This window comes from Salmo salar, chromosome 16, assembly GCF_965601325.2.
Source record: "Salmo salar chromosome 16, fSalSal1, whole genome shotgun sequence".
In the NCBI taxonomy this organism is placed as follows: Eukaryota; Metazoa; Chordata; class Actinopteri; order Salmoniformes; family Salmonidae; genus Salmo; species Salmo salar.
In genome coordinates, this window is record NC_138306.1 from 80,336,008 (window position 1) to 80,360,764 (window position 24,757).

Consider the following 24,757-nt stretch of genomic DNA (forward strand, 5'->3'; position numbering starts at 1 on the left):
ATTCAAGATAGCAGGGATAGGGCGCGCATAGCCAATGGCGTGAGGGATTGGCGTTTCCTTTAACAGCTCGTCAGAAGCGTCTTCGAATAGACCAATCAGATTTGGAGGCACGTCCAAACTCATTTGGGTAGACATATCAGAGTGGAATTTATGGCCTATTTAGCTACTGCCTCCAAAATAAATTGAATTCATGAATGACTATGTAATACTTCTGAAAAATGTATTATTTATTTGCATTCAAATGTCCTTATGATAAAAAATGAACACCAATTAAATTGAGAGATTATTCATCACACCCACTAAAGATTATAATTACATTTAAGAAAATGAGGTGTCGTGAGATTACGCTTTCATAGTACTTTATTTGACCACTAGATGGTGCAGTAGTATTGCTGTACTGTTAGATCGGCGGCGTTCAAAAATGATCTTCCACAAGTCAAGAGCCTAATGTAACAGTGCACATTGCCCCCTGACAAACAAAGTGATTTAAAATACTATAGAAAGTGCAAACATGAATTAATAAATATTAGTGCTAAAATCCAACATTGAGTTAAACAGAATATACTGTACATGCTGACATCTGTGTTGATCAAATGTTGATCTGGAACTGCATATAAAACATGCCTTGTAAATTCATTTCAGACCCTACAAAGTACATGAAACAGTTGTAGAATTGTAGCACATGTTTCATTTGTGTAACTTAATATCTAAAAAGACAATTACATTGCACAAAAACACCCATACATGATGCAATCAAGATAACAACAGGCTCCTAGGCCCACCTGTGTGGTTACATATGATACATGTAGATCTCACAGATTTGTTTTGGAGTTGCCACCAGAATGACTCTTCTTTACTAGTGCAACTGTATAGGTCACATATACAAGCCTAGATCTTCTGTTAGTTATGCTAAGGTGAGTCTTTCCCTGCGCTCATATCTCCCCAACGTTACACACCCAACCTCACCTGTCGCTCTGCTCTTCTAACTACAGAACCATCTAACTGCAATGCTCCACTGTTCTACTAACTACAGAACCATCAAACTGCAATGCTCCACTGTTCTACTAACTACAGAACCATCTAACTGCAATGCTCCACTGTTCTACTAACTACAGAACCATCAAACTGCAATGCCCCACTGTTCTACTAACTACAGAACCATCAAACTGCAATGCTCCAGCATTCTACTAACTACAGAACCATCAAACTGCAATGCTCCACTGTTCTACTAACTACAGAACCATCTAACTGCAATGCTCCACTGTTCTACTAACTACAGAACCATCAAACTGCAATGCCCCACTGTTCTACTAACTACAGAACCATCTAACTGCAATGCTCCACTGTTCTACTAACTACAGAACCATCTAACTGCAACGCCCCACTGTTCTACTAACTACAGAACCATCAAACTGCAATGCTCCACTGTTCTACTAACTACAGAACCATCAAACTGCAATGATACACTGTTCTACTAACTACAGAACCATCAAACTGCAATGATACACTGTTCTACTAACTACAGAACCATCTAACTGCAATGCCCCAGTGCTCTACAATCTTTCTGTACAGATGTAGGATCTTTATTTGAGACAGTTTGCTATAGCAGGAAAATAATCATAAGAGCAACAGGAAATGTAAATTATTATGTGGATTATAATTAATGGACATTTTTGTAGGGGTTGATACAGTACAACTTTTGTAAGGGAAAATCAAGTCTGAAATTTCAAAGTGGAAATTACAAACTCCAGAAGCCTTTTTAAACCTCAGATACACTACAAGCTTGTATTTCCTGCAACAACAGGATGATCAAATTAAAATCCTACATCTGTATGCTTCTCTGAGTCAGTCATCCAGCCAGCCAGTCAGTCACTCAGTCTTCATCACTATCCCCGTAGTCGTCCCTGGTGCTGGTCTGAGAGCAGACGTGTACACAGACCCCACAGCAGAGTAGCAGGAGCAGCACGGTGTGGCTGAGCGTCAACACAAACACAGCAAATAGGTACAGAGACTTCCTGCAGTAGTCCTGTGGCTGGTGGAAGGGTGTGATGAAGTTAGGCTGGAACACAGAGAACACCCAGTAGTTCCCCAGGAGGAACCAGACGAACAGGAACAGGCTGAGGATGATGTGCACGTAGTACTTGTTTGCGTTCTGTCTCCATGGATACTCGTCGGCATCGTCGTCGCCGATGACGACCGACTTGGAGATGAGCGACCTCATGCGGGTGGTGTCGTACAGGAGCAGCGTGACCTGGAAGGTTCAGGGTCAGAGGTCGTGGGTCAGATTGGGGTGAACACTAGAGCGCAGTGCCTGCCTTCCTTACATATTGTTTTGCACTGTCTATAATTTGTACAGCCTGGAAGTGTTTGGAACCTGTTCTACTACCCTGTTGCCACATTACAACCTATGACCTGGAACGCATCCATTACCTTTACACTGCCAATAACCCCACCCACCAGCAGGTAGAGAGGAATCATTGGCTGAACAGGGCAGTCGTCTATAGACTTCACACCTGCAGGGGTTAAACATCATCAATAGTTCATTAGTTTACCAACATAACTCAATAGAACCCACACAGTACCAAAACCAATACGTGCATCTCCCCAGACCCCCCCCTCAGTCTCCTGTATCTATGCTGTAATAGTCTATGTGCCGGGGGGCTAGTGTCAGTCTGTCCTATCTGGTCCGCTGGGATCTTAGGTGTGCTCCCTCTAATTCTCCCATCTCTCTCTCTCTTCCTGGAGGTTCTGATCCCTAGGGCCATGCCTCAGGAATACCTGGCCTGACAACTACTGGCTGTCAGGCCCCAGTCCACCTGGTCATGCTGCTGAGTTTCTGCTTGTTCCGGACCTGTTGCTTCGCCCCTCTCCCTCTCTCTCTCTCCCTCTCTCTCTCTCTCTCTACCGCACATGCTGTCTCGACCTCAAATGCTCGGCTATGAAAAGCCAAATTACATTTACTCCTGAGGTGCTGACTTTTTGCACCCTCTATAACCACTGTGATTATTATTTGACCTGGCTGGTCTTCTATGAACGTTTGAACATCTTGAAGAACGATCTGGCCTTAATGGCCATGTTCTCTTATAATCTCCAACTAGTACAGCCAGAAGAGTCACTGGCCACCCCTCAGAGCCTGGTTCCTCTCTAGGTTTCTTCTTATGTTCCCAGCCTTTCTAGGGAGTTTTTCCTAGCCCTCAAAGTTCCATAATGGGGTGAAAATGGCAGCCATATTGGTCAGGGAGAAATCTAACCCAGTCTAATTGGAATGAATGGCAGTAGAGGCATAATACTGATTTTACTTATGCAGGAAAATAAAAGTGAAATAGGCATGTGATATATCAGAAATTATGTAATAGAATGAATTATTGTCATCCTCAAATATTGTCATATGTATATTATAATAGGCCTGTGCTAAGGATTCTAAGGTGCAGGAAGGTCTCCTACAATTTTGGGCCGATTTTTTTCTTCATTTTAGGCTCAATCAAAGCTTGTCATCATATTACCATATCTGATTATCCAATGTATTTTTCCGGTTTTTGTGTTTGGAATGGCACAGTTACTATTGCATCATCCTGACATTGAATACTACTATGACCTCACTTAAGACAGGCCTTTTCCAAATTCTAATTGTCATTAATAATTATGGCATCATCGTTTATGCCATGATGACGTAACTCCCCCTCCTGCCCTATAAAAGGGACCCCCGGCACATCTCAAAGTCATTCATAGTCTTATCTATCAATCACTATGCCCAGAAGACGCAGAGCCAGCCGCCGTGTCCGCAGGCGCCGTCGCCCCAGGGTGTCCCGGCGTCGCAGGAGAGGAGGCCGAAGGAGGCGTTAGACAGGCCGGGTAACCTACCTGAACTAACCGCCCCCTACCGGTTCTCCCTCCAGACTTGACCACTGGTAGTGCAGAGATGTTAAAAGTCTGCTTAAATAAAAGATGGGCTTTTAACTAAAACTGTTACGACTTTGTATTTTTATTATTAGATGGTTTAGAGTTTGTTTTAGTCAGTATAGAGTTAAATAAGTAGATTAGGATAACAAAATATTGAGACATTGTAATCATTGTATCTGTCCCTGACAATTAAATGTAGACCTAACAATGTAGGCTATTTATTTAAAACGTTGACACATTGCATCCCTTACGGAAGGTAAATTAATAACTTGATTCAATGCAATTCCCCCTTCCTCCAAATAAAAAAATGTGTTTATCTGTTCAGCTTTTTGGTTTCTGGATATACCAATATTCTTAAACCGTTAGGCGCAAAAGGAGAGATCGAAGACTTTGCAGCCGATAGGACAATAACCAGGTACTAACTAGTATGTGAGGAATCTAACGTCTCCCCCTTGCTACGAGAGATGATGCTGTCATCAAGCATCGATCTGTGGAATGACTAGTAGGCCTGTTAATCATAATGCTCAATTGACTGGACATTCCAAAATAGTCATATTCATTTAGCAACATGCAGCAATCCACATAGGTCTATAACTGCGCTGCTGTAGGGCGGGCCCATGCGTAAAATATTCAACCTACTATCCTATCACCCGCTGTCCTGTTATACCCAACTCATACACTAACCTTCAACTCCTTTCAAATAATGTTGTCAAATATAGCAAGGTATATAATGCGCCATATAGCCCAAGCACTAGGCCTAAAACATAGGTGGGGAAAGTGAGCTGGTAGATAAAGTGGAGAGGTGCTTGGATGTGGTTGCATCTGTGAGAGCTAGAAATTCTGTCTGGTCACTTCACTCAACACTTTCTATTTTGGGGGCAGCTAAAACAATAATTTGGTCAAACAGTTACATCCTGATTCCTGGATGAAAGTGTTTGCTCTGCCTCTGTATCTCCCTGTGGGTTTGGAGTAGCCTATGGAGAGGGTAGAAAGCCCAAAAATCTATAAACAGGCTACACAACATTTCAAAATGTTGAGAGTCTTTAGGTGCCTTTTGGCAAACTCCAAGCAGGCGACATGTCATGTGCCTTTTACTGAGGACTGGCTTCCAGTCTGTCCACTCTACCATAAAGGCCTGATTGGTGGAATGCTGCAGAGATGGTTGTCCTTCTGGAAGGTTCTCCCATCTCCAAAGAGGAACTCTGGAGCTCTGTCAGAATGACCATTGGGTTCTTACATTTACATTTTTACATTTTAGTCATTTAGCAGACGCTCTTATCCAGAGCGACTTACAGTAGTAGTGAATGCATACATTTCATAAATTTCGTTTCATGCTTTAAAAAAAAACGTTTTTTTACTTTTTTCCCCCCTTTTTTATTTTTGTTTGTACTGGCCCCCCGTGGGAATCGAACCCACAACCCTGGCATTGCACACACCATGCTGGCGTTGCAAACACCATGGTCTACCAACTGAGCCACAGGGAAGCCAACTTCTTGGTCACCTCCCTGACCAATTGCCCTCCTCCCCCGATTTTTCAGTTTGGCCGGGAGGCCAGCTCTGATGGAGGACACTGTGTTATTGGGGACCTTCAATGCTGCAGACCTTTTTTGGTATCCTTCCCCAGATCTGTGTCTTGACAAAATCCTGTCTTGGAGCTCTACGGCCAATTCCTTCCACCTCATGGCTTGTTTTTTGCTCTGACATGCATTTTCAACTGTGGGACCTTATAGACAGATGTGTGCCTTTTCCAAATCATGTCCAATCAATTGAATTTACCACAGGTGGACTCCAATCAAGTTGTAGAAACATCTCAAGGATGATCAATGGAAACAGGATGCATCTGAGCTTAATTTCGAGTCTCATAGCAAAGGGTCTGAATACTTATGTAAATAAAGTATTTTTGTTTTTTTATGTTGAATAAATTTGCAAAATTGTCTTAAAACCTGTTTTAGCTTTGTCATGTGTAGATTGATGAGTTTTTTATTTTATTAAAACATTTTAGATTAAAGGCTGTAACGTAACAAAATGTGGGAATAGTCAAGGGGTCTGAATACGAAGGCACTGTATATATATATATAACGTGTGTTCATGGTAGGCCAACAATACAGTTTAAAGAGAAAGCAAGTGACATGATCCCATGGAAATAGGCCTCTGGGAGTTTTTGAAATGTTCTGGAGTTGAGAATATTGGTATATCCAGAGACCAAAAAGCTAAACACATTTTTGATTTGTAGATGGGGGGAATTGCATTAAATCAAATTAATAATTTAAATGATATACAGTCCATAAGGACGGGTGCCATTAGTAATTATAACTTCAGTTTATACTGGTTTTATACCAATTTTCTGTAGAATATCAGAACTTGTTGCATTTACCACTTGTCTAAGTCCTACAGTATCATCAACTGATTTCAGCCACTGTATGGCTGTGGATTGACTGCATTGTTTGAATGGAATGTTGGCATATTGGCATTTAATTTGAAACATTAATGGAATCATTCCTCTAAAACTGTCTGGCTATCTAGCTAACAAACATACAGTGTAGATCAATTCTTCACATTTCTTTTAACACATTATCTTATCACCCTGGCTAACAAACTCCCTGACCAAAATGGCTGACCTTTATCCCATCAATCATAACAAGGTTCATGTCCATTCTAGTATTGTAATTTATAATTACATGGTCTTACCTACAAACGCCATGGTGAGAGGAACGGCAAGAAAGAACAGAAGTCCCACCACAAAGTAGGCTAGAGAAAAAGAAACCGTTATAAATCTGTCCAGAAAAATACATGCAAAGCATTAACCAGCTCCACTCAAACAAGTACGTAGCTTTTCTTTCTGTTGTTGTTGTGTTTTCCATTTTAATATGTGGCCTCCTCTGTATGCACTTTGACTGCTGCAAAATCAATTGCCTCTTGATGACATGAACATTTTCTGACACTGAATCTAACCTCTTATTAAACTACCATTACCACTATCCAGTGTTGTAGCAGGCCTACTCCAGATGAGTCCGGTCACGAGACCACATATTGAGTGTCTCGGTCTTGTCTCGGTCTCGGATACATTTTTACTCGGTCTTGACTTGGACTCAGAAACCAGTGGTGTAAAAAACAAACATCAAAACATCAAAAACTCAGAATTATCTGGTACTTAGCAGGTCTTAACAGATTTAGCCTCTGGTACTTAGCAGGTCTTAACAGATTTGGCCTCTGGTACTTAGCAGGTCTTAACAGATTTAGCCTATGGTACTTAGCAGGTCTTAACAGATTTAGCCTCTGGTACTTAGCAGGTCTTAACAGATTTAGCCTATGGTACTTAGCAGGTCTTAACAGATTTAGCCTCTGGTACTTAGCAGGTCTTAACAGATTTGGCCTCTGGTACTTAGCAGGTCTTAACAGATTTAGCCTATGGTACTTAGCAGGTCTTAACAGATTTAGCCTCTGGTACTTAGCAGGTCTTAACAGATTTAGCCTATGGTACTTAGCAGGTCTTAACAGAGTCTATTGATTAGAGGGAAAGTACCCATATCTGAAGTGCTAATAAAGTGATCACCAACTCTATTTTAATATATATAATAATATATGCCATTTAGCAGATGCTTTTATCCAAAGCAACTGACAGTCATGGTCGCTGGAATCAAACCCACTATCATGGCGTTGCGAGTGCAGCTACAGAGGATCCACATTTTATCCATGAAATCAGTGCAATTCAGTTCCTTCATGTTAATTAATGTTTTTGAATACATTGTGTGTGTTTGTGTGTGACTCACTCACCATTACTGGCCATTTTAGACAGACAGTGATGACATGCCTTCGCCACACCAGTCATGATGAATTCTACACAGGTCACTGTAAGGAATTTTATAATATCTGTACATTATAGGAAGACGCTTGGGTGTGGAAAAGACATACTATGTATGAACTGTTACTTAAGAACACCTGTAATTACAAAAGTACAATGCTTGATGTTTTGCTTTAGCTTGAGATTAAGGATCAGTGTCGACACATTACAAGCATTAAGAGGTCAATTGTACAAGCCTGTGTGTTGAACTATACTGTTGGTAACAGATAGATAAAGGGAACTAAGCCAGTTTCTGTTGATGCTATTCCAGTCTTACTTCTGCTAGCACATGATAGCAATAAGAGGAAGAAGGATTGGGAAACTAACTACCAATAACACAATAAACTGAACTCCGCCCAGTGGAGTGAAAATTATGAGCTTATATGGTATTAAAGTTAATGGACATCACCCTGGACGGGGTGAACTATAGTAGGGGATAAAAAGGGAAAATATCTTTAGAACTGAGTGTCTTGCTTGCAAATTGCTGTAAATGTGTACTCCGGGTTGCAATCCTTATTAAACAAAACCTCTGATCAAAGAAGTTTTCCTGTGGTCTCTTGTGTGCATAGAGCAGAATTCCCTTACAGTCACCTAGAACCTAATATCCACCTGAACATTATTTTGCATCCACACTGACCAGGAAACAGAGGTAGACCGTACTGGAAAAGTGGTAACCATGCACATCCAACTGAAATAAGCACAAAAGCTTTATCAAATGACTTGGATGGTCAATTATGTCAACGCAGAGACAAAAAGGTTAGCCTACAGTTTAGATAGAACATTTTTCATTCTCTGCAAATACTTGTTAATAATATAAAAACTCCACCAATTCACAACGACTTACCTTCTAGCCTTCCTGAAATAGTCTGCGACAACGTGTGTAAAGTTGTTTTTTTAATCGGTGCACAACAGAACAAGTGGAACTAGGAGACGCTTTCAGTTGAGCATCTTCTGTGAAACTGTATTCTTGAGCCCCTCTCCTTTATCAGGGAGAGTCTCGCCCTCCCGCGTCCCCGCAGAGTAGTTAATTAAAACAACTGCATGGGCGACTGCAATGTTTTCATGAATAGGAGGAATATTGTGCAAATACATTTCTCTGAATGTTGCGCCTAAAATCCTGTTTTTTCTTCTCGCAGGCTACCTACAGCTGCCCACCCACCACCCACAGCTGCCCACCCACCACCCACAGCTGCCCGCCCACCAGTTATGTAACATAATTTAGAAATAGACATACAAGTTTAATAGCAGAAGAAGCCTTCTCAGTTTACTGAATGAAAGATGAGCGCATTTTGTGGACCTCATTATCAAGCAAGGTAGACAGTGATTGGTAGCCCCACTCCCTTACCCTGAACTTTGTAAAGGTGAGGGGAAATCACATCTTACAAGGATCCAAATTCACTGCAGTTCTCTCATGTAAGTCAAATGACAGACAGTTGAGGAAGTCAATGCAGACTATTGAGATGCACCCTAGGGGACTTCAGGGGTGTAACCTATTCCCTGTCCTCACCATCTACTACCACTAGTGTGAAGACATGACAGGCCATGCAACATGAATGATCCATTCTCTCACTGACACAGAATGATGTGTATCTTTAGCTCTGAAGATGTAGTAAACGTCTTTCCGATGAGGTTCTACAAAACACGATGCTTTGAATTTAGAAGGTGATTATACACATATGGCCTACTTACAGGCCTACATGCACATGTTGTTTGAGATTTTTTGGAAATGCTTGATGAGATTGGCTACGCAAGCAAGTCAAGGGAAGTACAAAGCAGAAACCTTGGTGGATTTTACTGAAATATATTTGGACTACAGGGACAAAGGAGAGACAAATGAATCATTAGAACAAACTCAAAACAGACTAAATAGGTGGGCACATGACAATCCCCCTAAAAAAAGTTCACAACGAGTAACATTTCCTCATAATGTAAACTGAAGAGCCATATTGTTAAATCGCTTGTGATAAAAAGTGTCTTGAAAGATTTAAAAGAAAGTAACTTTGTGAATGATTAATTCCTAGGTATTGATTAATTTCTCAGTTATCGTTCAGTCAAATATTAAAATACATGTAATTGACATGAAGAGGATGAGACTAAGGAATGTGGACAGTTACCCTTGGACCTTTCCATCAGATGGTTTCCATAGGACAGGTAGTTTCCCTTTCGACATAATCTCCTCTACCTGGCACCTTGCTACACTACGAGGCCCACTTCCTTTTCGTGGTCCAGCAGGGAGCAGCGGTCCTGGAGAGAGGGGGTGGATGGACCTTGGCTGGCCGGCTGGCTGGAGAGGGAGATGGGCAGGGAGAGGCGGCTGCCCTGGCTCAGGCGCTCCCAGGCCCCGCGGCGGGAGGGAGGGGTGCGTCGCCGGTCGTCCAGACCCACGTGGGTGCTCACCTGGCTGGGGCTCAGGCTCTTCATGTTCCCCTGGGCCCGGAACTCATACGTCTCGATTGACGTCTTCTTATACCTGGAGCAGGCAGAAGCAGAAGAGGACTGAGGTCAGTTTTAGTAAACGAGAGAGCGAAAGGAGGGAAGCTCCCTCTACCAAATGATGTCTTAGCGAATTGGCAAACACTGTACACTTAGAAAGAACTAGATATATTCTGAACAATAAATGATCAACATTTGATCAAATCTGGCAGCCTTTCCTCTCTTACTTAGACCAGTCGGCGCTGTGAATTTGTACATTTTAACGCATTCTCAATTGTAATATTTTAATCTACCTTTGGGCAGCATGTGCTTGCCCCGCCACCTGAGCAGTTGGGAGGGGAATAGGGGGGGGATGGGGTGGGGGGGTTGGGGGGGTGACATCTACCCTCTTTCTTTCTGCCTGTCCTTGTTCTGTATGTCTTGTTTTGTAATATTTGTTTTATACCCAGAACTCTGGGTCTTGTTGTTTCTGTCTGCTCTTTTATATTTAGATAAGAATTGCATACTTGTCTTTTATACCTATACACCATTCTTGTGTGTGTTCAATAAAAAATATTTGAACGAGTAAACGAGAGAGCGAGTATGAGGAGGATGGAGAGAAAAGTGAAGAGACAGAGATTTGACCTGAAACGGACAAGTGGCGTGTTAACATAGGCAGAATAACATGTGAGTGAGAAGACAAACATGACATAAAAACATGTGGCATGTAAGGAACAGAAAAGGAGAGAAAGATTGAGACATTTACATTGTTTGCCATAAATAAAGAGGGAGTTGGAATGGTTCCAAATAGTTAACTAGATACAGCTGAGAGGTCAAAGTGCACTGTGTTCAGTCTGTGTAGTGTTCAGTGAGTGGGCTGCTGCAACAGAGACACTCTGGACACAGTGCCCTGGGCTGTTCTACAGGCACACGCTGCTTTACTCGGGTTACTATGGAAATGCTTCTCAATGGACCGAGTTTACAGTGAAGAGATTGAGATTTTGGTGCATGAAAAGTGGTATAAAAATGCTTGCATGACGTCCAGTAAAAGTTCCCATCTGGGATGTTGAAAAGTATGCAAAACATCTAGGAGGGCAAGTTTGATTGGTTGAAATAAATACACAGCAAAATCCCCAACAGACAGGGAGATAGATGGAAGGACGGACAGACAGAGAGGCAGAAGCATACACTCACAGTTTTAACAGCAGGGAAGAGATGACCACAGACACAGAGGAAGCCGCCATAGCTGCTGAACCCATCCATGGCTGTAGGACCAGACCAGCGGGCAGAAACACACCTGGAGGGGTACAGTGCAACCCAGCTTTACTACACACACACACACACACACACACACACACACACACACAACTGCACTGTTGGTGCTAGGATCACAAGCATTTTGCTACACTCGCAATAACATCTGCTAAATATGTGTATGCGACTAATACAATAGGATTTGTTACTCACCTGCGGCGATGGGAATCCCTACCAGGTTGTAGATGAGAGCGAAGACAAAGTTGATGCGTATCCTCTGAACAGTCTTCTTGGACAGCTCAATACAGGCCACCACGTCTAACAGATCATTCTACATAGAAAGGAGAAACAACTCAAATAACTCAAGTTCCTTTGGGACAGAAAATACAGCCAGTAGACCTCATCTCTCCTTTTCAAGTATATCACAACACAAGTAACTAGTATGTAGTTAACATCCCAACCACACCCCACTCTGCTCCTCACCCTGATCAGCACCACGTCAGCTGCCTCTATGGCCACGTCTGTGCCCGTCCCTATGGCGATGCCCACGTCGGCGCGGGCGAGGGCGGGCGAGTCGTTGACCCCGTCACCCACCATGGCCACCCTCAGACCCCTCTCCTGCAGCTCCTGCACCTTGGCCACCTTGTGGGACGGCAGCACCTCCGCAAATACCTTCCTGATGCCCACCTGGAGGAGGGACAGACACAATTCAGACGTGTGTCTGTGTAACGAACGCCACGCTGCTTGCTTAGCGAGTACCACTTCCTCCCAATTCAGCTCACACCAAGACTCGAACCCAGGACCTCTGTCTTGCTAGCACACGTGACCCCCCTCCCAGAGTCTTACCAGGCGGCGCCACCATAAAATGTACAATTTGGCGGCATAAGTGGCGACCCTTCAGGCTGAGGAGTAAGTTTCCCACATCCCCATGTGCTGCACGTGCATGCGGTCTCTCTTTCTCTTACCTGTGTGGCTATAGCCTTAGCAGTACGTCTGTTGTCCCCAGTGATCATGACCACCTCTATCCCCATGCTGAGTAAAGTATGGACAGCCAGGGCAGACTCTGTCTTCACTGTGTCTGCTATGGCCAGCATGGCACACAGTACACCTAGGGCATAGGAAGAGGAGATGGAACATGTCCACGACACGGAACGCTGAGGTTGATGTAGGGGATTGAAACATATCCCATGTTCAGTGTATGTACCTCATAGATAAACCACTGTTGGAGTAGGACCCAGTCCTGAGGGTCATAGATAAACCACTGTTGGAGTAGGACCCAGTCCTGAGGGTCATAGATAAACCACTGTTGGAGTAGGACACAGTCCTGAGGGTCATAGATAAACCACTGTTGGAGTAGGACACAGTCCTGAGGGTCATAGATAAACCACTGTTGGAGTAGGACACAGTCCTGAGGGTCATAGATAAACCACTGTTGGAGTAGGACACAGTCCTGAGGGTCATAGATAAACCACTGTTGGAGTAGGACAGTCCTGAGGGTCATAGATAAACCACTGTTGGAGTAGGACACAGTCCTGAGGGTCATAGATAAACCACTGTTGGAGTAGGACACAGTCCTGAGGGTCATAGATAAACCACTGTTGGAGTAGGACAGTCCTGAGGGTCATAGATAAACCACTGTTGGAGTAGGACACAGTCCTGAGGGTCATAGATAAACCACTGTTGGAGTAGGACACAGTCCTGAGGGTCATAGATAAACCACTGTTGGAGTAGGACAGTCCTGAGGGTCATAGATAAACCACTGTTGGAGTAGGACAGTCCTGAGGGTCATAGATAAACCACTGTTGGAGTAGGACACAGTCCTGAGGGTCATAGATAAACCACTGTTGGAGTAGGACACAGTCCTGAGGGTCATAGATAAACCACTGTTGGAGTAGGACCCAGTCCTGAGGGTCATAGATAAACCACTGTTGGAGTAGGACACAGTCCTGAGGGTCATAGATAAACCACTGTTGGAGAAGGACACAGTCCTGAGGGTCATAGATAAACCACTGTTGGAGTAGGACACAGTCCTGAGGGTCATAGATAAACCACTGTTGGAGTAGGACACAGTCCTGAGGGTCATAGATAAACCACTGTTGGAGTAGGACACAGTCCTGAGGGTCATAGATAAACCACTGTTGAGAGACAGTTCAGGACTATTACAATATGTGTCTATAATCTGACCCAGTGGGATGTGAAGGCTTTTCCTCTGTTGGACCCCCCAAAAAATAAAATAAACTATACCTTTCGTGAACTAACATTCGCACTTCCCCTTACCAGCACTGACTCTGCTGGTAGCTACTTTATCAAGGAAAAATGTACTTACTATGACTGATGTGTGGTTGTCCCACCTCGCTATCTTAAGATGAATGCACTAACTGTAAATCTCTCTGGATAAGAGCATCTGCTAAATGACTCAAATGTAAATGTCTGTCATTGGACTGAGACTGTACCATCTATAGCTACCAGGATGGCTGTCTGCCCCTTGGTCTCGTGGCTGGACATGGCGTCATCCACGTCAGCTCCTACATGAAGCCCGTTCCGCCTTATCCACTCTCTGTTCCCAATCAGGACCGAATAGGAGGGGCTAGCAGAGGCACCTGGACAACACACAAAACATCATTAGCAATGGAGTGGACTTCAAGGCTAGACAACCTTCTACATTGTAGAATAATAGTGAAGATATCAAAACTATGAAATAACATATATGGAATCATGTAGTAACCAAAAAAAGTGTTAAACAAATCAAAATATATTTTATATTTGAGATTCTTCAAAGTAGCCACCCTTTGCCTTGATGACAGCTTTGCACACTCTTGGCATTCTCTCAACCAGCTTCATGAGGTAGTCACCTGGAATGCATTTCAATTAACAGGTGTGCCTTGTTAAAAGCTAATTTGTGTAATTTCTTTCCATCTTAATGCGTTTGAGCCAATCAGTTGTGTTGTGACAAGGTAGGTGTGGTATACAGAAGATAGCCATATTTGGTAAAAGACCAAGTCCATATTATGGCAAGAACAGTGGAAATAAGCAAAGAGAAATGACAGTCCACCTGTCACACCCTGATCTATTTAACCTGTCTTTGTGCTTGTCTCCACCCCCCTCCAGGTGTCGCCCATCTTCCCCATTATCCCCTGTGTATTTATACCTTTTTGTCTGTTGCCAGTTTGTTTTGCTCCTGTTTTCTAGTCCTTCCCGGTTTTGACCGTTCTGTCTGCCCTGAGACTGCATGCCGTTTTGGACCTTACCCCACCGTTCTGGATTATTGACCCCTGCCTGCCCTGACCCTGAGACTGCCTGCCATTCTGGACCATTTACACCCTCTCTGGATAAATGTGATAATAAATGCGTCACAGAGTTCAAGTAACAAACACATCTCAACTTCAACTGTTCAGAGGAGACTGTGTGAATCAGGCCTTCATGGTTGAATTGCCGCAAAGAAACCACCACTAAAGGACACATATAAGAAGAAGAGACTTGCTTGGGCCAAGAAACATGAGCAATGATCTCTGCATGTGTGGTTCCCACCGTGGAGGAGGAGGTGTGAAGGTGCTTTGCTGGTGACACTGTCAGTGATTTATTTAGAATTCAAGGCACACTTAACCAGCATGGCTACCACAGCATTCTGCAGCGATATGCCAGCCCATCTGATTTGTGCTTAGTGGGACTATCATTTGTTTTTCAACAGGACAATGACCCAACACACACCTCCAGGCTGTGTAAGGGCTATTTGACCAAGAAGGAGAGTGATGGAGTACTGCATCAGATGACCTGGCTTCCACAGTCACCTGACCTCAATCCAATTGAGATGGTTTGGAATGAGTTGGACTGCAGAGTGAAGGAAAAGCAGTCAACAAGTGCTCAGCATATGTGGGAACTCCTTCAAGACTGTTGAAAAAGCATTCCTCATGAAGCTAGTTGAGAGAATGCTGAGAGTGTGCAAAGCTGTCATCAAGGCAAAGGGTGGCTACTTTGAAAAATCTAAAATATATTTTGATTTGTTTAACACTTTTTTGGTAACTACATGTTATTTCATAGTTTTGATGTCTTCACTATTATTCTACAATGCAGAAAATAGTAAAAATTAAGAAAAACCTTTAAATGAGTAGGTGTGTCCAAACTTTTGACTGGTACTGTACATCATGAGTACGACCACAAAGTAAAGGGGTAAAAACCGTGTAAAGCAACACTGACCTGACACTGACACAGTATCGCCGACCAGGCTGCTCTCATCAGTCGTGGCCCCCTGCAGTGTGACCTGGGTATGGCAGGAGTCCTGGTCACCCTCCAGCAGTACCTCCTCAATGTTAGACACCTTACAGCTGATCCCACAGCCTGGCACCGACTGGAAGTCCTTACAGGAACCCAGAACATCTGTCTCCAGCTCCTGATATACATACGGACAGGCGCACGCAAGCTCACACTAGTTGTTTATTTCATTATATTGAGCCCTTACTTCACTAGGTAAGTTGACTGAACATTCATTCTTATTTATATCAACGACCTGGAGAATAATTCCAGGGTTAAGTGGATAGAATGACCTTGTCTGTGTTTATACAGCGGCTAAAGCACAGATACCTGGTAGATATCAATTAAATACCCTCACCTCTTTGCAGTGCTTGGCCACAGCCATCCCCAGTGGGTGTTCACTGCTGGCCTCCGCTGTGCCCACCAGCGCCAGGACCTTACGCAGGGGCAGCCGTGCCCTCTCCCACAGCACCAACACCCTCGTCACCCGCGGGACGCCGTTAGTGATGGTGCCCGTCTTATCAAACATCACCGCACCGATCTGAATGGGAGGAAAGGAGGGAGCGGAAAACACTGTCATTTTCTTTCTGTGTTACTGGTGGCAGCTTTAGCTGTGGCTTTTAGGGTTAGAGCAGTGGAAACTGCCCATCATACATGTACAGCTTCACACTAAGTCCCCATAACCGACTCTACCCTGTACCCGGCCCACACTACAGTTTGGAAAACACTGGAAGTTTACAGGAAGTATGTTTCAGTTGGGAGGAAGTAAATAGAGGTGCATTGCCTTGTGGGCCATCTCCAGCGGTTCCCCTCCCTTGATGAGGATGCCGTTCTGGGCTCCGACCCCCGTGCCCACCATGACAGCTGTCGGGGTCGCCAGGCCCAGAGAGCAGGGGCAGGCGATGGACAGGACTGTGATGGAGGCCTGGAAGGCGAAGCGGACAATAACATCTGTCTTGGGGATGTTCTCATCGTAACCCTGTGAGGTTGAAACACACAAACAGAAACACACACACAAACACTACAAACATTCAGGACTGATCTCTTCATTCAGAAAGTACATCAATGCCATAAGGCTTTCTTATGAGTTTGATAAGCTCTTGTGGTTACTCACAGGAAAGTACTCCTTCACAACGTGGAAGTCGACAAAGCCAATCACCAGCCAGACCAGCAGTGTTAGCACTGAGGCAATGACTATGAAGGGTACAAAGTAGCCACTCAGTCTGTCTGCAAACTGCTGGATGGGGGCCTAGTCCAGCAAGAGATGTTTCAGATACTTAGAAAATATAATCAACAACTGATTATATTGTAACTTCCACAGGTAGCTGTAGCTTACAATCAAAGACGTCCAGTCTTGACCTTGGCCATACAGTGGTTTGTTTACCTTGGATGTCTGTGCCTCCTCCACTAGTTTGACTATCTGACAGAGGGTGGTGTCTGCTCCTACGTGGGTGGCCTGCACCAGTAGAGATCCATGGGCGTTGATGGAGCCAGCTATGACTGAACTGCCGGGCTTCTTACTCACAGGCATGGGCTCACCTGACCACAGAGAGAACATTGACCACCCCATCAGTCATGGTAGACCACCACAGAACCACAGTGACTACCAGCAACCACTGATATAGACTACTAAATGACCACAATGACTACAAGTGATGTAGTGTTAAGAAAATAAGTAGGTCAACGCTGATCGCCTTTAGAGGTGAATAAAGTAATGCTACCTATATTTTCAATTCATTTTTCCACGCTTGGTGGGTCATTTAGTGGTATTTTGCTAGTGTTAAATTAAAAAAAGGTGCATTTACATGCCTTTACCCTTCACTACAACACAGCCAATCACCAATAGACCACAAAAGGACCATAATGACAGAAAACCACTATGGCCCATTGGCTCCCCAACAAAACGGCTCTTACCTGTGATGAGGGACTCATCTGCCATGGAGCTTCCCTCGATCACCTTCCCGTCCACGGGGAACTTTCCCCCAGGCACCACCTTCACTATGTCTCCTCTCTGGACCAGCTCCACTGACACCTGCTCCTCACTGACACACACAGCACAGACACACACATGCGCACGTACGCACACAGCACAGACACACACACGCGCACGTACGCACACAGCACAGACACAGTACGGATTTATTGTGGTGAAATATTCTCAAAACAGTTTATGGACACAGCTATAAACAGACTGTAAAGAAATCATGGCTAAGGCAGGTTTGATTATATGAGGCCAATAAAAAAATAAACATCACCTAAAATAAAGGTATTTTTCCACAAGTGTTCACTGTGGGAAAATGGAGCTGGGTTTGGATTCACCTGAGGATGGAGTGGTCAGGACCTAACGTGACCACAGTGGCATCAGTAGCCTGCAGTGACATCAGCTTGGCCAATGCTTCAGATGTCTTGCTCTGCAGAACAGGAACAGGAAACACAGACAGAGACAATGACGTGAGTGGGTGTTGATTAGACCTGGGAATTACCAGCCGACCTCAGCGTAAGCCTTCAGCCTGTAGTCTGGTGATTGCTTTCCCACACTGACACCATAATATACACATAATCATATGACCATAAATGCCACAAAAACTGATCAGATATGACCTAGAATAACCCCCTGGTGATCAACCATCCATAAAGCTGAGAGCAACAGAAGTACTTCCAACCAAAAGGACTTGCCAAAAGTGGAATGCAACCCATATAATTAATTGTAGGGGAAACACTAGAATTGAGTAGAGTAGAGTAGAGTAGAACAGAGTAGAGTAGAGTAGAATAGAGCAGAATATAATAGAATGGAATAGAGTAAAGTATCATGGAATAGAGTACAGCAGAATAGAATAGAGTAGAGTAGAATAGAATGGAATAGAGTAGAGTAGAATACAATTGAGTAGAGAAGAACAGAGTAGAGTAGAACAGAGTAGAGTAGAGTAGAATAGAATAGAGTAGAATGGAATAGAGTACAGTAGAATAGAGGTGAGTAGAGTATAATGGAATAGAGTAGAGTAGAACAGAGTAGAGTAGAATGGAATAGAGTAGAATATAATAGAGTACAGTAGAATGGAATAGAGTATAATGGAATAGAGTACAGTAGAATAGAGTAGAGTAGAATGGAATAGAGTAGAATTGAATAGAGCAGAGTAGAGTGGAATACAATTGAGTAGAATATAATAGAATGGAATAGAGTAGAATGGAATAGAGCAGAGTAGAGTAGAATACAATTGAATAGAATATAATAGAATGGAATAGAGTAGAATATAGCATAATAGAATAGAGTAGAGTAGAATAGAGTAGGGTAGAATAGCCGTACCTTTGCTATGTGCTCCAGCCACCGGCCCAGGGCGATGAAGACGAAGAGCATGGGCGGGGTGTCAAAGAAGGTGACAGGGCTCTGATTGGCTCTCTCAGCCATCGCCACGATGAGGACCACAACTGAGTAGATGTAGGCGATGGAGGTTGCCAGGACAATGAGGACGTCCATGTTAGCCGTGCGGTGTCTCAACGAGCGGTACGCCTGGATGTAGAAATAACGACCCCCGAAGATCTGACGGAGGAGTAGGATGTGGGGGAGGGAAAGAGGAGGAGAGAGAGAGCGAGAGACAGAGAGAGATTGAGAAAGAGAGGTATGAAGAGAAAGAGCGAGAGAGAAATGTGACTTACAGGTATTATATAATGGACTACTACATACAGTAGATAATCAGTATCAGGGCCTGGTAGGGTCCTATTGTATCTGGGGGTCAAAGACACTTCCACAGTACTGAGACTGGGCCAGTATCAGGGCTTGGTAAGGGTCCTATTGTATCTGGGGGTGAAAGACACTTCCACAGTACTGAGACTGGGCCAGTAGCAGGGCCTGGTAGGGTCTTATAGTATCTGGGGGTCAAAGACACTTCTACAGTACTGAGACTGGGCCAGTATCAGGGCTTGGTAGGGTCCTATTGTATCTGGGGGTCAAAGACACTTCCACAGTACTGAGACTGGGCCAGTATCAGGGCTTGGTAGGGTCTTATAGTATCTGGGGGTCAAAGACACTTATACAGTATTGAGACTGGGCCAGTATCAGGGCTTGGTAGGGTCTTATTATACCTGGACAGGTGTACAGAGAAGGAAGAAGGCCAGGTTGAGGAGGGAGAGGCCTGGGAGAAGGTTCTGCTCCTCGGGCATAGAGCCACCATGTTCCCCGTGCTGACTGTCCATCACCATCATGTAGATCATCAAGCCCATCACTGGCACCCCAAACACCAGACTGAACAGGAAGGAGTTCTTCCACCTGGAACACACACACACGCAGGACGCATGCAGAGAGGAGAGTGTGTTAAAACATTTCAAGGTTGATTCAAGAACACGTATCTCCAGTCAGAATCTACAGACGACCAAAACAGATACTTGCTGTTGAATCTCCTCCCCATGATCCAGGTTGTTCCCAAAGCCTTCAGCTTTCATTAGAGACGCCCCAAAGCCCAGTCCCTGTCACAGACAGAGTTATTACAGTTGTAAGTATGTGTAAGAATATGTACCAACACTGTAACTGCACAATGTGAATATATAGGTGATCAAAACAATTACAAGATGTTCGTGATGGAAAACAATTCAGCAACGAAATGTAAAGAGACATAACAGCAAAGTCAAGTTATAGCTAGCTACCTCAATCATTCTGATGATGTCACGAGCACCAAGCACTTCTGGGTCAAACTTGATCTGGGCTTTGTTGGTTGCCAGTGCAACTGAGGCTTCTAGAATCCCTTTGGTCCTGGTGAGTTTGGACTCAATGTTATGGACACACGACGCACATGTCATCCCAGTTACCTACACATGAGATGAGCGAAACAAATTGAAACTGAATGCAGCTGTACCAGACAATACGTTGGCCCAATGTAGGACTGGACTAAACATCAAAGAAAATGTATTTAGCCAAGCATAGAAATGTATTTAGCCAAGCATAGAAATATATTTAGCCAAGCATAGAAATATATTTAGCCAAGCATAGAAATGTATTTAGCCAAGCATAGAAATATATTTAGCCAAGCATAGAAATGTATTTAGCCAAGCATAGAAATGTATTTAGCCAAGCATAGAAATGTATTTAGCCAAGCATAGAAATGTATTTAGCCAAGCATAGAAATGTATTTAGCCAAGCATAGAAATGTATTTAGCCAAGCATAGAAATGTATTTAGCCAAGCATAGAAATATATTTAGCCAAGCATAGAAATGTATTTCTTCTTTCTCCATGTTTTCTGAGCCAATGAGAGGACTCACAGAGAGGTCCAGTTTCCCGTCCATAACAGCGTTGTCCTCTATCAGTGTGGCACCGAAGCCTAGACCCTCTATGAGCTGTGTTATCCGCTTGGCATCAACAATACCAGGGTCATACTTCACCTCCGCCTTACCAGCCATGAGGGCAACCAGCACTGAGATGACACCTGGAACACACACACACACCACACACAATGTTGTGCAGTTAACCCCTAACCAGGGAAAGTGGCATCACCACAAAATACTTGTTTATCCTCATGATAGAAACTGTACTGCCAGGTCAAGCATTTTGCTTAGTGACTCTATGGGTAATGACAGTGACCTAAAGGATAACATCACCCACCTCTGTGTTTGACTAAGTTCCTCTCAATGTTGGCCACACAGGAGGCACAGGTCATGCCTGTCACACGGATGAAGCACTTCTGAACCTTCCCCTCCTCACCGGCAGTGGCCATCTTGGTAGAGCCAGAGCTACCGTTAATGGAAGTCTTGGTAGAGCCAGAGCTACCGTTAATGGAAGTCTTGGTAGAGCCAGAGCTACCGTTAACGGAAGTCTTGGTAGAGCCAGAGCTACCTTTAATGGAAGTCTTGGTAGAGCCAGAGCTACCTTTAATGGAAGTCTCGGTAGAGCCAGAGCTACCATTAATGGAAGTCTTGGTAGAGCCAGAGCTACTGTGAGCCATTCTGGGGGAGTGGGGGGAAAGGGGAGTCTTTGGTCTTTGAAGGGGAGGGGTTGGTAGAGTTTCTGCAGAAGCAGATTCTTCAGGAGAAAAGAACACAGCATATTAACAAGACCGTTGGTTGGATGGGTTATGCATGGATGGAGAGAGAGTGCTTTCAGTGTAAAGGGGGGGTGACAGAAAAGAACCAAACCGTTTCATAATCCGTTTATAAGCTTGTTTTACTGGCCCCAAGTCTGGGTAATTCAAGAACACTTGATGCCACACTAGAAAGCACACTTGTCTCGTTTCTAAGGAGACCTGTGCCCAAGTGCTGCCTACTCTCCACCAATAGCAAGGCTGGATGGAAATGGAATGCTTTGAACAGCATTGTCCATTGAAAGCAGTATTACTGTATGCCCACCGCTGCGAGACTGCCAATTTGGTGAGTTTGGAATGTTGAAGTAATCCATTTCTCTGCATTCTGTACAACAATGTACTTACTCAGTTGAGCCCCCCTCCCCATATTACATGAATGAAATGTCTGATTATAAAAGTGTAGTTGTGATTTTTGTTCAATTTCTAAGGTGAAATAAACAATTAAGCATACCTATGAGTGAAGCATCAAATCCCATGTCTTCAATGGCTGCCCTTAGTTCCTCTGGCTGAGTCAGACTGGGGTCAAAGGTGACGGTCCCCTGTTCCTCCTTTAATGACACCTCTATAGAACACACCCCAGTCATCTCAGAGATTTTCCCCTCAATGGACTGGACACATGAATTACAGGTCATCCCTACAATCCCAATGACAGACGTCTGAGTCAGTGAATCCAAGATGGAGGATGACACATGTGTCTCCCCTTGCCCACAATCTATACTTGTGTCTTTGTTCGTAAGAGTCGCACCAAATCCCATGTTCTCAATCTGTTCCTTTACCTCCTCAGATGTCACTGTGTGGGGCTGAAATCGTACTACTGCCTCCTGATCGCTCAGAGACACCTTGATGTGCAGAACCCCAGGCAGAGTTCCTATCCGTCCCTCGATGGAGCGCACACAGGACTGGCACGTCATACCCTTCACCCTGATCCTCGTCAGGGACTCTGGGGTCTCCGTCTCCCCGATCTTAGTCACCTCTTCCCCAGCCACGTCCACGACGCCGTAGCCCATGGCCTGGATCTCCAGGGATAACTCCCTGGTAGAGATAGATGATGCGTTATAGTCCACCTGAGCCAGGCCACTGGCCACAGAGAAGTTGACAGACACCACTCCCTTCAGGCTAGCGACGTGGCCCTCGATGGCCTGGATGGAGGACTTGGGGGTGAGGCCAGAGAGCTGGAAAACAGCCCGGGAGAGGGCCTTAGGTTGGGGGTAGAGCTCACTCTGACTCCCAGGCTCGTAGGCCAGGTTCTCATAGGTCCGCTTCTGGGAACACCAGGCCTCACAGGGACACATCTTCTCCTTAAGAGAGGGTCAGAGAGGTAGAGGACGAGAGCAAGAGAGAAAGGTTTGAGATGCACATACTTGATCATATCAGTTATATGTAGTCTCAGTGTTTTCAGAAGTCGAAAGCAGCAAAGTTTTTTATAGCCCTTTAAATACTGGATGCCATTAAAAGCTGATTGCAATCAGCTCATTGAAATCTTGAGTTAGATTTGTGACTGCCCCTTAAAAAGGCTTGAAGCAGAGGACAAGTTAGGTCACCACTGCTTCACAATGAATTCTCCAGTATCAACATTGTTAGTGGCCCCCTCTGGAGTGGAGGTGGAGGAGTGTGGCTTTAATATCAGGGTTGTGGTTCTGGTTAAAATGGCTTTAGTGCCTAGAAAGTACAGTACTTCTGGTCATCCAGTGTATGAGGATGGAGCACACAGACCAGAGACTGCTGGTGTAAAACAAAGGTGTTGAAATCCCCATGCATTACTAGAAGCTCCAGGACCACGTGACCATAAGTAACCCTGCTCACACGGTAACAATGTGACTCTGCTTAGAGTCAACGCTCATCTGGATCTGACACCCAGGCTAAGAGGAGGAGAGGAGAGGCCAGGGAGCATTCGGTGCATTGGCAGTCATTGTGAACACCACCGATGCCATTTTTTAATATGGTAAAACTACAGTTTACCATACAATAAGAAATAACACCACCTCATCTGATCAATATGAACTCCTGACCTTGTGTCACATGTGGGCAATACATTTTTTACAAAAAAAAATGCATTACTGTATATTAGCCTACATTACTGTAGATTAGCCTACATTACTGTATGTCCTATGAGGAAAGCCACAGCTCACACTGTCTGTTAAACAAATACTAAGATACTCCATGTTTGTTGATGGGAACGTCAACGGAGAGAGAGAGAGAGAGCTCTCTATGTACAGTAGTAACCTCAAACCAAAGGGTCAAGGGATAGATGTGATATGGACTCACAACATGGTCTGACTGTCGTGACTCAAAACAATATTTTCACTGATTTCAAATACATCAATTCAGAATTTATAAATAAATTCAGAATTTTTGTGAGCAGTATAACACCATACATGTATATCTAAAATTGGAATATACATTTAAACAGTTAAACACTAACTAACCGGTTTCTTCTTACCTTCAGATCAGCCTGATTTGCTACCCTCCCATGGTCTGCGGTTTGTCCGTCTGGTACAGCTGTCCTAACCGCGCAAGGCGACTGACATTCAACCATACAAACCTCCACCTGTCCCACGACTGACGGCTTCGAAACATATTTACTAAGGCTACTTAACGGATTTTGCGAAAACATGGTCACTTCTCTGTGGTTCTTTATTTGTTTCTCATCACACAAGAGAGGGCAAAAGTTCGTGGTTCACGTTTCTATTAGGCAACACGCCACTATAATGTCAGAGAGCGCAGAGTGCAGAGCTGTGCGCATGATTGAAGTCCAGTCGCACTGCTTGCGGCTACCTCTACCTCTGGCAATGCCTTGCTTTTGCGCCCAGCTCTTGGACAAATCCAATTTCATTCGTCACATGCTTCGTAAACAACAGGTGTAGACTAACTGTGATATTATTACTAACGGGCCCTTCCCAATAATGCAGAGAGAAATAAAATATATAAATAACGGTCAATTAATATCACGTAATAATACAAGTAAAAAAGCAGTGGGCACTTGAATGACAATTCATAGCACAGCTGTGGAACACCCACAGTAAAACGGAAACCTAT

General features: G+C 44.1%; 2 protein-coding genes across 5 annotated transcripts; both read right to left on the reverse strand.

The window, feature by feature from the left end:
- Positions 1–203: 203 nt before the first annotated feature.
- Positions 204–8,905, reverse strand: LOC123727886 (transmembrane protein 272). Of its 3 annotated transcripts, XM_045698054.2 has the most exons (6): positions 8,586–8,905; positions 8,351–8,429; positions 7,675–7,749; positions 6,589–6,648; positions 2,431–2,513; positions 204–2,251 (listed from the first exon to the last, which is right to left on the reverse strand). In XM_045698054.2, exons 3-6 carry the CDS (start codon positions 7,727–7,729, stop codon positions 1,874–1,876), a joined length of 576 nt encoding a protein of 191 aa, XP_045554010.1. In that variant the 5' UTR covers positions 7,730–7,749; positions 8,351–8,429; positions 8,586–8,905; the 3' UTR covers positions 204–1,873. The 3 variants fall into 3 exon arrangements, with proteins under 3 accessions (XP_045554010.1, XP_045554007.1, XP_082819146.1); XM_045698051.2 differs by lacking the exon at positions 8,351–8,429 and having other exon boundaries at positions 8,586–8,904; XM_082963020.1 differs by having other exon boundaries at positions 7,675–8,905.
- A 621-nt stretch (positions 8,906–9,526) lies between these two features.
- LOC106575646 (copper-transporting ATPase 2) lies at positions 9,527–24,507 on the reverse strand. Of its 2 annotated transcripts, none has more exons than XM_045698023.2 (21): positions 24,162–24,507; positions 22,173–23,019; positions 21,247–21,663; positions 20,907–21,070; positions 20,294–20,455; positions 20,040–20,116; positions 19,736–19,919; positions 18,960–19,193; positions 17,975–18,066; positions 17,570–17,697; positions 17,040–17,194; positions 16,770–16,904; positions 16,440–16,634; positions 16,014–16,196; positions 15,602–15,794; positions 13,861–14,007; positions 12,373–12,515; positions 11,891–12,094; positions 11,621–11,738; positions 11,348–11,450; positions 9,527–10,211 (listed from the first exon to the last, which is right to left on the reverse strand). In XM_045698023.2, the coding sequence occupies exons 1-21, from the start codon at positions 24,333–24,335 to the stop codon at positions 9,935–9,937; spliced, it is 4,332 nt and encodes a 1,443-aa protein (XP_045553979.1). In that variant the 5' UTR covers positions 24,336–24,507; the 3' UTR covers positions 9,527–9,934. The 2 variants fall into 2 exon arrangements, with proteins under 2 accessions (XP_045553979.1, XP_045553980.1); XM_045698024.2 differs by having other exon boundaries at positions 11,348–11,479; positions 24,162–24,506.
- Between the last annotated feature and the right edge of the window lie 250 nt (positions 24,508–24,757).

Excerpts from the sequence above, each read along its gene's own strand:
- LOC106575646 (XM_045698023.2), bottom strand. The coding sequence starts at position 24,335 with ATGTTTTCGCAAAATCCGTTAAGTAGCCTTAGTAAATATGTTTCGAAG. Across the intron at positions 12,095-12,372 it reads CTAAGGCTATAGCCACACAG|GTGGGCATCAGGAAGGTATT; the intron begins GTAAGAGAAAGA and ends TCCCTCCTCCAG. Across the intron at positions 11,739-11,890 it reads CTGACGTGGTGCTGATCAGG|AATGATCTGTTAGACGTGGT; the intron begins GTGAGGAGCAGA and ends CTTTCTATGTAG.
- LOC123727886 (XM_045698054.2), bottom strand. The coding sequence starts at position 7,729 with ATGACTGGTGTGGCGAAGGCATGTCATCACTGTCTGTCTAAAATGGCC. Across the intron at positions 2,514-6,588 it reads TCTCACCATGGCGTTTGTAG|GTGTGAAGTCTATAGACGAC; the intron begins GTAAGACCATGT and ends TAACCCCTGCAG. Across the intron at positions 2,252-2,430 it reads GGGTTATTGGCAGTGTAAAG|GTCACGCTGCTCCTGTACGA; the intron begins GTAATGGATGCG and ends TGAACCTTCCAG.